Source organism: Nicotiana attenuata, chromosome 4 (assembly GCF_001879085.1).
Source record: "Nicotiana attenuata strain UT chromosome 4, NIATTr2, whole genome shotgun sequence".
In the NCBI taxonomy this organism is placed as follows: Eukaryota; Viridiplantae; Streptophyta; class Magnoliopsida; order Solanales; family Solanaceae; genus Nicotiana; species Nicotiana attenuata.
In genome coordinates, this window is record NC_031992.1 from 1760077 (window position 1) to 1777411 (window position 17335).

The 17335-nt window shown below is 35.4% G+C and overlaps 1 protein-coding gene across 1 annotated transcript; it reads left to right on the forward strand.

The window, feature by feature from the left end:
* On the forward strand, positions 3492-5092 carry LOC109225031. Its single transcript, XM_019389622.1, has 2 exons — positions 3492-3501; positions 4677-5092. Exons 1-2 carry the CDS (start codon positions 3492-3494, stop codon positions 5090-5092), a joined length of 426 nt encoding a protein of 141 aa, XP_019245167.1.

Genomic DNA, 17335 nt, shown 5'->3' on the forward strand with positions numbered 1-17335 from the left:
GAATTTTATGTTTATTAATTTTCAAATAAAGATAAATTTTATACATTCAGATGTTAAAAATCAAACAGTCTTAATTATTTCTATTCAGATCTTAGTACAGATCTTAATATATTCAGATGTGTATTCAGATGTCTTAATCTTAATACACATCTTGATATTCAGATGTGTATTCAGATTCAGACGTCTTAATCTTAAAAAAAAACAAATGAGGCCAAAGTAAAGGAAACTGCAAGGATGTTTCCAAGACAATGTATGTGGCTGAATAAAATTAGGCCAAAAACTCCAAGAAATTGCCATTGCATCAAATGTGTCGAAGTTTGTAGTGCATGCGCCGCCAACAGTTGCTCACGACAGATTTGCCCTGCAGCCCCACATCCCTTATCTCTGCCATATAAACAAGAGGATAAAAATGTAGCTTGATCACTTTAACAAGAGGCCAGAGACGGCTCGCAAGCTATGAGTTCACGTAAAATTAATAATTTTTGTTCATATATTATAAATTTAAATTTTGGACTCTTTTCTATAAGGTATCTCATATCGGAATTCATATTTGTTCTAATTAAATGAAGAACTTTTAAATGTATGAGTTTCAAATTCATTGTACTTTTAGTTAAACAAAATATTAAAATATACTTTTGTGTTAAACTCTTTTTATCATCACAAAGAAATAGTAGTAGTTCTAGCAAAACACTTACATTTTCTCTATTTTTATTCATCCCTAACTACCTTATTGGCATTGACGTGAAACACGTTACATGCTACACCAACTGGATAAACCGTGGGTGATACACACTTACAGGGAGCAAAATCATGTGACAAATAAACTAGTTAAATATAGGGCAACCCTAATCACAATGCCCCAACTACTGGATTTGTGCAACCACCTTCTTTTGTACAAGAGTTGTTAGCAGACCAACGGGGAACACTCCACAGGCGCACTACACATACAACCGTGCAGTTGGAACCCCTCTCTTTTTGTTTAGATATCTCGACAAACTCTTGTAATAGTAACAATGTACTCTTCGGTGATGCAACACACAATGGTGGCAGTGATCAACCTTATTTTTGTAACACTGAACCACCACCGAACTTTGCTCCTTCTAATGTCACTTAATCTATAATAAATGCTTCTTTATTGATAAAAAAAAAAAGAAACTTAGTTCAATTTTTCCTTATCTTTTTCAAATAATATGAAGCTCCATCACAACGCTAGCTTCCGTATGTGCTTTTTCTCCTTTTTCGTATCATATTGAATTTCAGAATTCATACCCCACTAATAATTTGTTTAAAGTAATTTGTCGTCTTCATCGTCTGAAGCACTCTAAATCGTAAAATGTGTAGGAATTTAAGTACTTAAACCTTTTGCTAATCAACGTTTACGTGTTTTTATGTAATCACAAGTTGATATCCTTGTCAGCATGAGTTTGTGTTTTAAATTATAAGTAGTAGTTAGTTGGTACTTAATTACGTCGGTTATAGAATTACCGGTTACGTAACACTTTCTCCACAGCTTACACCTCCTTCTTTCTTTTTCAAATCTTCTTTCTCTCTCTTTTTTTTTTTATTTGTTATTTTTTTTCCCTCTCTTGTTTTATCTGAGACCTTCTAACACCATGATGTCCCAATATTTATCTACTAGCCGCGTGTTACTCGCAACACGCGTGTACCCATTATCAATAAGTAATAATAGATTTTAAAAAATTACATAAATATTATTAAAAATTGTCTACTTGAATTATGAAATAAATGTTTAAAAAAGTAGTTTCAAACCTTAAAATAATGGATATTGATTCTATTTAGTAAACTCAGTAATGAAAAAAAATATATTATATTGTTCCTACCATTTATTTTTGATGGAATATTTTATTTATTTCTTGAAATCAGAATGAAAACATATACTAATCATTGAGTTATGCAGTGTGTTTGTTCAAGCGTGCTTTCTATTTAGAAAATTCTATCAATATTAGTTAACTTCAAACCCTAAACGTTTTTTTCCTACAAGTTTGAATTTTGAAGTCCGTATTTGTAGTTTTGTAACCATGTGTAATAGTATTAGACTCTATTCCATATACTTGAAAACTATGATAGATATATTATAAAATAAATCAAACCGAAACAGTAGCTAATTTTGCAAATAAATCTCGATTTTTTTCTTATGAGTATGTTTATGGCAAAGAAGTATTAACTTAAACATATAATATAGTATGTACAAACAAGTAATAAAAATCTTAACAACAAAAATAGAAATAATATAAATGAGAAATAAAATTCGAAAAAAGACTTGCCTTTAAAATCCGATCTAATTGGCACTAAGTCTCAATCACACGCTCCACATGAGTCTTCCTTCACCTGCACAAGAATATTGCCAATGATCAATAATGACTTATGTAAATTTATTACAGATATATTGTTCCAACATTGTGAGAAGTCTAATAACTTTACAAAAATAACAAACATATCGATGAAGGGAAAGCTAAAAAAAGAACAACAGTATTTATGGAACATTAGATATCTTTAAAGAATTAGCTTATTTTGCACTTTAAACTCATGTTTTTAGGGAACTAAAAACGGAAGAAATATTCCAAGGAAGTTGTCTAAAGAAGCTAAACCTAAAAGAAAGCCACATGTTAGTAAAGAATTCTAATTCTAATTCTAAATGAAGAAAAGGCTAAAGAATCCTAAACCTAGATAAAGACACGGCAATACACGGAAATTTCTAGTTTTTTTTCTAAAATAAAATAAAAAATAGTGGTAATTAATTACAATTATATCCAAGATAAAATATACTTACTAAGGATAAAAAAAGGCGAACAATATTTCGATAGGGGATTCGTGCTTTTAATATAGTATAATAAAAAATAGTGGTAATTAATTACAATTATATCCAAGATAAAATATACTTACTAAGGATAAAAAAGGCGAACAATATTTCAATAGGGGCTTCGTGCTTTTAATATAGTATAGATTTCTTTCTTCGAAACGCGTGGTAGAAAGCCGTGTGTTATTCTGATTAATTATGCCCATGCAATATAATTATATTGCTGATAAATGTAGAGGTTTAGGCTACTTGACATATTTACATATAAATTTATAACTAATAAATGTTAGAAATTTATTGTATCTTCTAGAGATTTCTAGTGTGATTCACATATAAAGTAATAAATTATTTATCTTGTCTCCCAAAGAAAATAATATATCAAATAATATTCTGTAGTTATGCTATATGGTAATTTCTTTGATGGAAAGAAACTACCATAAATTAGAAGTCCCTAGGGCAATTGTAATCTAAAGAGAAGTCCCTAGCGCAATTATAATTTAAAAAGAAGTTCTTAGGGTTAAAGTATTTACCTAAGAGTTACTAGCCTACCTATAAAACGCCTGTGACTCCATCAGTCTGGCATCCAACGATAGGCACAGGCTAGAAAGCTCTTTAGTTTTCTGTTAAAGGTTTCAAAGGCTGAAGGTATTTTCCTTGTTTAATTTTCGTTGTGATGGCTCTGCGTATGTAATAATTATCAACATGTGGTATCAGAGTCAGATTTAGTTGTATTGTTCAGTGTCGAGATTGTGTTCATGACAATGCAAATTTCGTTTTGGACAAATCCGTCTGATTAGTTTTATATATAATACCCACCGTCTTTGATTTGTAGACAATGGAGTTATATTCTGTCAGATGGAATTGGTTCCAAAGAAAAAAAAATCACTGACTTTTAGTTCAACCATCGAAACCCATGAGTTCTAATTTTGTCCGTTTCTATTTTGAATTGGTGTGATCAAATTGATTACTGTTATTTTCTAGTGATGGTTTTTGCCCAAGTATATTGTTTCCGGCGTGTACTCTGCCTTTTTGCCATATCATGGAGTTTTCAATATATATAATCTAATCAATAAAGAAGTTTATTTAATTCATTGATAACCAAAACTATTATGGGATGTATTGAGTTTGTATTAACAGTATTTGGTTCAATATGGTATTTATTAGTTATCGTATTTTGTTTAAAAGTGTGTAGATCACAAAAGGTTTGCTTTTGGTTATCATGTTCTGTTTCTGACATTAAGTTGTGGAAAAGTGAAACTGTTAGATTTTTTTAACGGCAAATATGTTTAACAACATTGTTGTTATTTTGAGTACTTATAATTTTTTAATTATAAGAATTAGCTTTTGTGGTAATATGGCATCTTGCTTATATATTTGTGTCCAGTTTGAGATACATTTATATTTTGCTTAAGTGTTAATTATTTTTAGATGTCATTTTGAGTTTTCTTTTATGTCATGTATTTAAGAGTGGCCACAACATCTTGAATACTTAATATAAAAGAAATTAAGTTATTTAATCACATAAAGTTTAGTGATTAAAAGTTACAATGATATCTGTTTAGTCCAGCTATCTCATTAAAATGGTAACTCGGCCCTACAGGGAGGTAACTATTTTGGTGAGATTAATTGGAATGACATAGTAAACCTTTAAGTTGAAAATTATCTTATGCCCACAGGTACAGATTAATTTTTAAGTGTTTTGGTTTACTAGTCTAATAAAGTAAAGTAAATTCTATGCATGGGTTGCAACCTCTGCCCACAGGAGGGTCTAGAGTTTACTTAGAATCGTTATTTTACGCGATTCACCTTTTGATGGATTGTGCTTTATAGCTTATGTATGTGGATCCTTGTTTTGCAGTTTTTACAGCTTTTACTGCTATTTTTATTGCGAATGCTCGAATTCCAATGCTTTCTGGTGACAATTATGCTGAATGGAAGGAGAAAGTCCTTCTCACTTTTGGGTGCTCGGATTTGGATCTGGTACTCCGTGGGGAAGAACCACATATTCTCACGGAATCAAGTATGCCAGTGGCTAAGATTAATTATGAGCGGTGGGAGCGATCCAATCGCTTAAGTTTAATGCTCATGAAAGCCCACATAAGCCAAAGCATTAGGGGTTCTATCCCTAATAGTGATAAGGTCAAAGCTTACATGAAGGCAATTGATGAACAATTCATAAGCTCTGACAAGACATTGGCCAGCACCCTTATGAAGAGGCTCTCAAGTATGACTTTTAACAGAAGTCGTACAGTGCGTGAGCACATTTGGAGATGAGCGACATTGCTGCTAAACTCAAGTCCCTTGAGGTTGATATGTCCGAACCATTTCTAGTGCATTCATTCTCAACTCACTTCCTGCGGAATATGGTCCGTTTAAGATTTCTTACAACACACATAAGGATAAATGGTCAATCAACGAACTTTTGACCATGCGTCTTCAAGAAGAAGAGAGGTTGAAGCATGAGACACCTGAAAGTGTTACTATGGTGACTCATGGTAAGAGAAATACAAATAAGGGCAAAAGTGTTCCCATGAAAAAGAAAAGCACATTTGACAAAGATGTGTCACAACCCGAATTTCCCACCATCGGGACCATGATGGCGCCTAACATCGAACCCGCTAGGCAAGCCAACGTTACTATTATTTTACCTTTTTACTTTTATCTTTCAGCAATTTACAAGATAACATAACACAACCAGCGGAATAAAATGCGGAAGAACAGAATTTAGTAGTTTAATGTAATACTAGTACGAAATCCCAAAATAGAAATCCACCCAGAACTGGTGTCACAATATCACAGACTATCTAGGAATACTACAAGTAGTGGTCTGAACATGAAAAATACAAGTCTGTCTCAGAAATAGATAAAAACAGAATGGAAATCTGATAGAAGGGGACGCCAAGGCCTGCGGAAGCCTGCAGGACTACCTCGGGTCTCCACTGGACTAAAGGCAGCAACCTCAATCTATGGTCCGTAGGGTCCAATACCGGGATCTGCACAAAAGAGTGCAGAATATAGCATCAGTACAACCGACCCCATGTACTGGTAAGTGTCGAGCCTAACCTCGGCGAACTAGTGATGACGCTAGGACACAACAACCAAATAACCTGTGCAATTAGATCATATACCGGAAACAGTAATAACAAAAATTAAACAGAGCAAGAGGGTAAAAGGGGAAACATGCTGATTTTGGGACTTGTGTGGACTGCATAAAGGGTAAGCAGACCAACAAATCAACTAAAGGTGCCAAAAAGAGTTCTCAATTACTTGAGATCATACATACAAACATCTGCGGACCTTTTCCTACCCCTTGCTTGAATGGTGAGAGATATTTTATCTCATTTATTGATGACCATTCAAGATATATGTATCTATATTTTATGTTTAACAAATCAGAAGCACTTGATGCTATTAAACTTTACAAAATAGAAGTAGAGAAACAAACTGGTGCTCAGATTAAAATTGTAAGATCTGATAGGGATGGAGAATATTATGGTAGATACACAGATAAGGGACAAGTTAAGGGTCCATTTGCTGAGTTCCTTAAAAGTGAAGGTATAATTGCTCAATATACCATGCCAAGAACACCACAACAAAATGGTGTGGCAGAAAGAAGGAACCAGACATTAATGAACATGGTAAGAAGCATGGTTAGTAGGTCAAGTTTACCTGTATCCTTATGGAGTGAAGCCTTAACACCCGTTGTGTATATTTTAAATAGGGCTCCATCCAAGGCTGTCCCCAACACACCTTTTAAGTTATGGAAAGGATGAAAACCTAGTTTAAATCATTTACATGTTTAGGGATGTCCAACTGAAGTGAGGGTTTATAATCCACAACTAAAGAAGTCGGATGAAAGAACAAGAAGCGGTTATTTTATAGGCTATGCAATTAACTCTAAGAGATTTAGGTTTTATTGTCCTTCTCATTCTCCTAAAATTGTTGAGGCTAGAAATGCTAAATTACTTAAGAAACATGAAGAAGATGGGAGTGGTTTGGCTTAAAGGATGGAACTGGAAGAGATAAGGGAACCGCCTATGATGCCTTTATATATTGAGAACTTGAATGTTGCTCAGAAAAACTCTCATGAATTATCTGAACAACAACAGGTTCAAGGGCTATCACCACTTGAGGAGCCACATGAAGATCAACACGTTTTACCAGAAGCCATCGAAGAAGTATCTGAACTAGTGGGAGTAAGAAAAGTCTCAACAGTTTGAAAATCAACAATTTCTAGTGACTATGTTGTATATCTCCAAGAGTCTGATTATGATATTAGACTAAAGGATGATCCATGCTCGTTTTCACAAGCCATGAGTGAAGAAAATTCTACACTTTGGTATGATGCCATGAAAGAAGAGTTAGAATTTATGGCTAAAAATAAAGTCTGGGATCTCGTCGAATTACCAAAGGGAGCCTCCACTAGAGGTTCCAAGTGGGTCTTTAAAATTAAAAGAGACTCATCTAGTAATATCGAACGATATAAAGCCAGACTTGTAGCCAAGGGTTTTACTCAAAGGGAAGGCATTGATTACCATGAAACCTTCTCTCCAGTATTAAAGAAGAATTCACCGAGAATAATCATGGCATTAGTAGCTCATTTTGATTTAGAGTTACATCAAATGGATGTGAAAATAACTTTTCTAAATGGAGATCTTGAAGAGAAGGTATACATGCGTCAACCTGAAGGGTTTTATGATAAGGACAAAAGTCATCTTGTTTGCAAGTTGAATAAATCCATCTATGGGCTAAAGCAGGCTTCCCGCCAATGGCATATTAAATTTCATAATGTTGTTTCTTCATTTGGATTTACGGAGAACATCACTAATCAGTGTATATACGTTAAGATAAGTGGGAACAAATATAGTTTTCTAGTCCTATATGTGGATGATATTTTGCTTGCAAGTAGTGATTTGGGATTGTTGCACGAGACTAAGCAGTTCCTTACCCCAAATTTTGAGATGAAGGATATGGGTGAAGCCTCTTATGTTATTGGCATAGAGATTCACAGAGACAAATCCCAAAGATTACTTGGATTGTCTGAAAAGGCCTACATTGAAAGAATTCTGGAAAGATTCGGGATGAAGAACTGTTCACCTATAGAAGCACCCATAATTAAAGGTGACAAATTCTCATTGAATCAATATCCACAAAATGCATTGGAAAAGGAGCAAATGAAAGACATCTCTTATGTTTCGCTTGTTGGGAGCCTTATGTATGCACATGTCTGTACCAGACCTGAATGCTTGGCAGATATCAAAGTAACCCTGGTCTTGACCATAGGAAAGATGGTAAAAGGGTTTTGCGATATTTGCAAGAAACCAAGGATTTTAAGCTCACATACAAATACTCCGACTCATTGAAGGTGATTGGATATTCAGACTCTGATTGGGGTGGGATGCAAAGACACTGGTAAATCCACTTCAGGATACATTTTTCTTGTTGCTGGAGGTGCTGTGTCTTGGACAAGTGTCAAGCAGACCATTATTGCAACATCCACAATGGAAGCTGAATTTATAGCATATTATGAAGCTATATCACAGGCGTTATGGTTGAAAAGCTTTATTTCCGGCCTTAGGATTGTCGATTCCATTTCAAGGCCATTAGGAATCTTCTGTGACAATTCAGCTGCAGTATTCTTTTCTAAGAATAATAAAAGTGACAGCCGAAGCAAGCACATCGACAGAAAGTACTTGATGGTTAGAGACTATGTGAAGGAGCAAGATGTGAGTTTTGAGCATAGTAGTACTACTTTGATGATTGCTAATCCTATGAATAAAGGTCTGCCGTCTGATATATTTAAGGATCATGTACCCCATATGGGTCTTAGTAGCTCAATTTAGCCTTGCTTTGTTCTCTAATAGTTTGTCTAGACATTATGTTTATTTTGATATACATGACAGTGCACACTTTGGCTTTTCATGTATTATTTTTGTGATCATTGGATAAATAAAGCTGGACTCCGAACGACTTATATTAAGTTCATTCATAAAGTTGTTGACACTTTATTAGAAACATATTGTACATAGTAGTACATAGAAGGAATTATTTGTTTAAGAGCATGACTGCCATGATTCATGTAATAATATGTTTTAGTTAAAGTGTTTTTGCATAACTTTTAGTTGGGTGATAAAGTCTATGGCCATATTATATGTTTATCTCTCATAAAGAATTATCTAATTTTAATATGTGGACCAAGTGAGAGAATGTTAGAAATTTACCGTATCTTCTAGAGACTTCTAGTGTGGCCCACATATAAGGTAACAAATTATTTACCTTGTCTCCAAAAGAAAATAATATATCAGATAATATTCTGTAGTTATGCATATATGGTAATTTCTTTGATTGAAAGAAACTACCATATATTAGGAGTCCCTAGGGCAATTATAATTTAAAGAGAAGTCTCTAGGATTAAAGTATTTGCCTAAGAGTCCCTAGCCTACCTATAAATACGCCTGTGACCCCATCAGTCTGGCATCCAACGATAAGCACAGGTTAGAAGGCTCTCTAGGTTTCTGCTAATGGTTTCAAAGGCGATTTCCTACAACGCTTGTACAACAATGGCTGAAGGTATGTTCCTTGTTTAATTTCCGCTGCGATGGCTCATCGTATATAATAAATATCAACAATAAATGGATATGCGGTTTACTTTAATTATTTGTCTTTTTTTTGTTATAGATAGTCTATTTGATCAAATTTTTGCAACCTAATCATAAATAAAGCTAAGATTTTAAATTAAGCCAAAGGTGCTAGAAGTTGTAATTTTCCCATATCAAGCACTTAAAAAGATGTAAAATAAAAATGACTTTGTCTGGTTTTAATCAGCAAGGATAAGAGAACGTAGATATTTCAATATACATTATCCATTGGAACCATTTTAGAAAAATTAGGAATAAATTTTGGAAAGATGAAATCGAACAAGTAAAATTGTGTGGAAGGTGTAAAATTGAAGAACTGATGAGATCTAGATTCGAAGATATTAGCAATGGAGAAATGAGCAGGAAAAAAAGACGAACAGAGGAAGAAAGCAATTGCTTCTTATTGCTACAGTAATAACTAACATAACCGACTAATGGAAAGACACTGCACATTTTATACTAACGGCCTAACTACTTTTCTAACTATCCAGCTAATCTCTTAACTTATATAGTTGTATACAGCTGTCAATGCATCTACCATTCTTTCAACACCCCCTCCCCCAAGCTGATGATTGAAATATATCTTTCAATCTCAGCTTGTACATCAAGTACTCGTGCTGAACTCTTCCTAAACTTTTAGCTAGGATATCAGCATGTTGCTCTATATTAGGTACATGATGTGTTTTCACCAATTCTTGTAATATTTTTTTCGAACAAAATGGAAGTCAATATCAATATGTTTTGTTCTTTCACGGAAGATAGGATCGACTGCAATTTGAATTCCAGCCTTGCTTTTACAGTTGAGAACCACAGGCAGATCAACCTTCACGCCTAAATCCTTGAGCAGCCCAGTGAGCCAAGTTAGTTCTGCAACTGCTGAGGCCATACTTCTGAACTCTGCCTCAGCTGATCTCCTTCCTACTGTTTCCTGTTTCTTTGACTTTCAGGATATAAGTGCATTCCCAAACTTCACCAAATAGCCAGTAACTGATCTTCTGGTCTGTAGACATCCTCCCCATTCCGAGTCACAGAATCCCTCTAGCTTTCTTGAGCTTTCAGATGGAATTAGCAGCCCCAGACCTCGTGCACCTTTTATATACCTCACAACCCTCAAAGCAGCTTTCATGTGTGACTGCTTAGGTTTGTACATAAACTGACTCAGAACTTGTACCACATAAGCAATATCAACCCTGGTCATAGTAAGGTATAATATCCTTCCTATCAACCTTTGATGCTATCCAGCATCTGCAAGTACCTTGTTTGCTATGTCAGAGGAAGACTTACCATTAACAAACTCATCATAGTCTGTAGAGGCAAATTTCACATTTGTCTCCAGTGGGATGCTAGCTGGTATTGCACAATTGAGTCCCATTTATGCAGTTAGCTCTTTTTCATACTTCCTTTGGCTCATTACAGTTCCTTTAGTTGATCTAGAAAATGCTATTCCTAGAAAGAACTTGAGCTCTCCCAAGTCTTTCATCCTAAACTTGAGTTGTAAATCATTCCTAGTCTGAAGGATCAAATCTGAACAACTTCCTGTGACCAACAGGTCATCAACATAGACCAATACTACTACCAACTCAGACTTCATTGTCTTTGAGAAAAGAGAGTAGTCAAAGTGGCTTTGAGAGACGCCAAACTGTAGTAGAGCATCTGTGAGCTTCTTGTTCCATTGTCTAGGTGAATGCTTGAGTCCATACAAGGACTTATGGAGTTTGAAGACATTGTGTTTCTCCTAGATATCAAACCCTTGAGGAACCTCTATGTAGACCTCTTCAACTAAGCCTGCTTGAAAAAAAGTATTATGCACATCCATTTGAAATATGTGCTAATGGTTTGCTGCTGCAATAACCAGAATTGATCTAACTGTGACCATTTTAGCAACATGGGAGAAGGTATCAGTGTAGTCCAGTCCTTCCTGCTGGCTATAGCATTGGCTACAAGCCTGGCCTTGTACCTCTCCACTGTGCCAGAGGACGTGTACTTGACTTTCAACACCCATTTACAGCCAATAGGAGTATTTCCTGAAAGGGAGCTCGACTACTGACCATGTGTGATTGTCTTCTAAAGTAGCAATCGCACACTTCATTGCCTCAATCCACCTGGGATATTTTATAGCTTCATTTTAGGATTTAGGTTCAGTGATGACTGAGTAGGCTGCCAGAGCACTACAAAACAAGGAGACACATTAGCATAGCTGATCATGTCAGAAATAGGATAACAGCAATGGGCACTCCCATTGCCAGGAGTGACATAGTCTTTGAGCTAAATAGGAGGCCTACTTGTTCTGGCTGATTTTCTAGCTTCAGTAGGAGGTAAAGTAGAAGCAGGACAATCTGTTTGGGGGCAAAATAGAGGCATCACTGTTTGTGACATGCTCATCAGGGAGATCAAGAGGAGGAAAGTCACATGCATCAGAGTGTACAGGTGAGGAAGTTTCAGTAGGTTGGAAAGAAGGTAAAGAGGGAGCATTTGAAGAAGGAAAGGAAGGAAGAGAATTGTGTAGATTATCTGGAGGTGGAATGGAGAAATATAGAGGAGTCTAGTATAGGAAATAGAACTGAGCCTGTGGAGTTAAGGTGTTGAAAGGGAAAAATATCTTCTTTGAAAATCACATCTCTACTGATGTGAAATTTCTTGGTATGTATTCCATACATTTTGTAGCCCTTCTGTGTGGTAGAGTAGCCTAAAAAGACTGCAGGAACTACTCTAGGAGAGAACTTGTCTATCCTTTTAGCAATAGTCATGTATCCAAACACTCTCATACACTGCAGCGAGGGAGAGTGTCCAAACATGATCTCAAAAGGGGATTTGCCTTGAAGTACACCAGAAGGGAGTCTATTTATGATAAGGCCAGCAGAGAGCACACACCCACCCCAAAATCTCAGTGGAACTGCAGCTTGAAACCTGAGAGCTTTAGTTGTTTCAACGATATACAAGTGTCTTCTTTCAGCAACCCCATTCTGCTGGGGAGTATACACACATGAACTTTGATGAACAATCCCTAAGGATTGCAATAAGTCAGTCATCTATGAGTTAAAGAACTCATAGCCATTATTTGATCTAAAGTACTTGACTGAAGCTGAATGAATATTTTGTACCATAGCAAAAAAGGATTTAAGTACCAATATGACTTCTGCTTTAGTAGGAAACAAGAAAAGCCAGGTATCTCTAGAGTAATCATCCACCAAAATTTGAAAATATCTCTTCCTATCATATGTAGGGACCCCAAACATCACCATTATTAGTATCAAAATAGCACTTAGACATAGTTGTACTGATAGGAAATGGTGACCTTTTTTTTTAGCCAAGGGACATACAGTGCAATGGTTGTCCTTAGTGTTACATTCAATAGTATGAAAATACTCCAGTTTTCTCATAGTTTCTAGAGGTACATGCCCCAACCTCTTATGCCACAATGCTACACTTATTGACTTATTAGTTCTTATTATATTTACAAGAGGTATAGGTCTTGGTATTGAATCCTTGACTTTTGTACAAACTTGTTATACAACTGAACCTCCTATTGTAGAGTTGAACACATACATACCATCTTCTTCTCTACCAATCCCCCTCATCTGTCCACTGAAGAGCTCTTGGGAAATAAGGAAGTCAGGGAAGAACATAACTACTCATCTCATTTCCTTGGTTAGCTTAGATACAGATAGAAGGTTGAACTTGAAATCAGGTATGTGCATCACATTAGACACCTTTAGATCCTTTAGAAGATAAGCAGAACCTATGTGCCTAATCTGAGCTACACTACCAGTAGGCAGATGTACTTTTCTCCTTATATCATCAGCCTTAGCGTTGGTCAACAAATAATATTTGTTTACCATGTGACTTGAAGCTCCTGAATATACAATCCATTCAGTCAGAATTTCATTGATATCACCACAGGATGGCATACTTGCTGGCACACCTGATCCACTGCATTCAGTTTGCTTGCCTAGAAGCTGTAACATTCAGTTTTCTTGCCTAGAAGCTGCAAAATTTGACTGTATTTTTCTTGAGTAAATTGAGGGCTACCTGCTTGGAAGCCCTGATTAGCCTATTGCATCTGAGAGGTTCCTGCAAAGTTGACAGCGGAACCAACTTGACCAGTATTGCTACTACTAAGGACTTCGGAGGGATAGTTCCCTGTATTACCTTGAGAAAAGTTAGCAGTCCCAAAGCCACCTTTCTTCTTTGGCTTAAAATCAGGTGGATAGCCATTTAGTTTGTAGCAGGTTTCTCTAGTGTGTCCTTTAAAATTGTAATAGTCACAATGCAGATTATTCTTTCTAGACCTGTAGTTAGAAGCTGAATGTTTATTTCCACCAGAAAAGTTGTAGCCTGAACCTGCATTACCTTTGTTACTAAAAAATGTTGTTGCCCCAGTGTGAGTCATTCCATCACCTAGATAGGTATGATTGTGACCAATGTTACCTTTGTTATTGAGTTGAACTAGGGTCCCAGAGGAATTATCTCCCTTTCTGGTGAACAGGGTTGTACCATCATGAACCAGTGAGACTTGTGAGGATTGAGCTAATGCTCTTTTGCTCTCCTTAGAGATAATCATAGAGTATGCTTTGTTTATGGATGGTCTTGGTGACATGTTCAAGATTTGATAACTAGATTGAGAGTACGTTTCATTCAGGCCCATAAGAAACTGAAGCAATCTTTGATACTCAAAAGTGTTGAACATACTTCTTCGATTCTTCACAGCCACACCCAGGGCAAGCCATAAGGGCATCAAAATCTGCCCAAAACTCTTTCAATTCCGAAAAATATGCAGAGACAGATGAAATCCCTTGAGTAAAGGTAGCTATCTATTTGTGCAAAAACACACTCTGGAACCATTGACTTTGTCAAATGTTTCCTTGAGATACATCCACAATTTGTGAGCACTTGAGGCATACCGCATGCCACTCAATAATTGGCACTCACATAATTCATTATCTACGACAACACAATAGCATTACATTTTTTCCATAACTCATGTAGAACAGGAGGAAACTTCTCCTTAGGGTACCTCCCATATACAAACCCTAGCTTACTCATTCCAAGTAAACTTACATGCATAGTACTACTCCACAAAGTGTATTTCACAGGTCCAGTGAGCTTAACTGAAATTAGAGAACTACCTGGAGTATCGCTGGGTTGAAGAAATAAAGGAGGATGCTGGTCAATCATCGGAGTTGCAGTTGCATTAGCTGAAGTCGATCTACTATCTTCAGTGTTAATCACAATTTTTTTTTCTCACCAAGGAAAAATTAAGCTCAAACAAAGCTGCACAAGAAATGCTGATTGCTCAAAATCGAACGAACCCTAGCTTTTGGGAGTCGAAACAATCAGACAACTTAGTTGAGTAATTCAGTTGAGAATTGAGTAAGAAGAATCTAGAATCGAGGTCGTGAACCATAGATCAATGACACTAGCTCTGATACCATGGTAAATGGACCTTGGGCCTAACTCCACCCCAAAAGCTAGCTCAAGAGGAGAGGATTGCCTAAGTCCATATAAGGAGATCACCCATCTCCTTCATTGTCGATGTGGGACTCAACACCCCCTCTCACGCCCGGGACTGGACATCTGGAGCGTGGACAATTATAGGGGCCCAGCATCAGAAAATCGGGATGGGTCCTGCTCTGATACCATGATGAGATCTAGATTCGAAGCTATTAGAAATGGAGAAATTAGTAGGAAAAGAAGAAGAAAGCAACTGCTTCTTATTGCTACAGTGATAACTAACATAACCAACTAATGGAAAGAGATTGTACATTTTATACTAACAGTGTAACTACTCTTATAACTATCCAGGTAATCTCTTAACTTATACAGCTGTCAATGTATCTACCATTCATTCAACAAGAACATTACCTTAAATAATGATATAAAAAATCTAAAATAACGGATATGTAATTTTTGAAATGACATCCAGGTAAATCTCCAGTAATCAATGGAGAAAAATAAAACATACTAAAATAATTTTTGATAAATGATTTATTGTTTAGCTTAGTTCCCGTCAAACCAAAAAGAGGACTTTTCATAAATGACTATTGTTTGGAGGCTTATTGTCGGGCGTAGCTACAATTTAGCTAATTATATTCCGTAACTGCTAATTGATTATCATGGGATGTATATTGTTGTATTCAATTCGATTGTATACACTATATTCAATTCAAATGTATTCGTTCGTATATATTTTATATTGTATTCATTTTTATAGTATTGAATTCAGTTGTATTCAAACAACAAAAAATCAAGAAATAGGGTCTATGCTTGAATTAAATTCGGTTGTATATCGTATTCAATTCGGCTATATTCATTCTTAATTATTTTACGTTGTATTCAATTTTACTGTATTCAATTAGATTGTAATCAAACAAAATTTTCTATCAAAAAATAAACCTATATTACATCTTAAAAGGCTTTTTGGTTTTAATGGGGAACTGAGATCTCTGCCCATCTAAAACCTCAGGGGATGACTTCTTTGATAGGGCTACGTAGTTTAGACCAGATCGAAAGGGCTCTTAACCCAAGTAAAGCCCAATCCGATTATGCTGGGCCCTAAAACTAGTATGACTATCATCTTATCGTTCTCTTTGCTTTATTATTTTGGGATAAATTCACAATTACCCACACAACCTAAAATATAACCCGCTTCTACCTATTCCAAACTATTTACCGACCCTACCCATCCCCAGTTCCACTTAACTTAAACACTTCTTTGTAAAAAGAATGTTCGGCATTACCAATCCCCAATTACAATTATCTCTTTGATCAAGGTTATTAATTTTCTAACTTTTGTGGAACCATCAAACCCACTTTAAAACAATTCTAAATGAACTTAAACTTCAATATTAATCCTTACAAGCATTTTTATCAAGCTTTCATAATACTCATCCAAATAACTATATTAAGCTTTTAATTCTCAAATCAAAGCTTCAAAGCTTCTTCACGGTGGACATTTTTTTTTAATTATCAGCAACAAAATTCGGACTATCACTTAGCTTTCCACAATAGCACCCAGACGATTTAACAAATAGCAGGTGAAGTATACTATTATAGTATATTATATATTCCAACATATTTTATGTTCTTCATTCAACATTATACTATTACATTAAAATGGTATACTATTATGGTATATTGCATACTATTGCAGCATACTATTGCAGTATATTGCACACTATTACAATATACCGTTACAGTTTATTATATACTATAATAGTATACAATTGCATTATAGCTATATACTCCTACAGTATATTATATACCGTAATGGTATAATGTTAGGTAACTGTGTTTTTTTTCGATTATTACCGTATACCGTTGCAATACTAGTATATTATTGCAATATAGCTATATACTCCTACAGCATATTATACAACGTAGCAGTATACTAATAGGTAACAGTGTTCTTCTTCGATTTTCAGCTGAAAGATTCTATCTCAATCACCTCAAATCAACTTCAAATGTGATCAAATTTCAGTACGAACTTACAGAAGGTACAATAAGAAATATTTAATAACACCCACTTTGAATCAAACAAGAAATCTTCAAAAATAAAAATTGAGCTTCAAGCCAACAATGGTGGATATTCAAACACACATAAAAATTCAGATTTGGGAAGCTTACTCGAAGGTTAATAAATTAATTTTTTCTAGCACCCACATCGAATCAAACAATAAATCTTCAAAAAACAATCAAATTCAGGAGCTTCAAGCTCAACAATGGTGGTCTTCATACACACACAAAAATCATAAGGAAAGGAGGTAGAGCAATAGCTTGGGTTGACTCTCTTAATGAAGATCGATCTAGCTGAGAAGAAGTAGATCCATTCAAGTCCACTACCATGTAAGCTTGCAAAAATGAAGCTGAATGTTTTTAACAT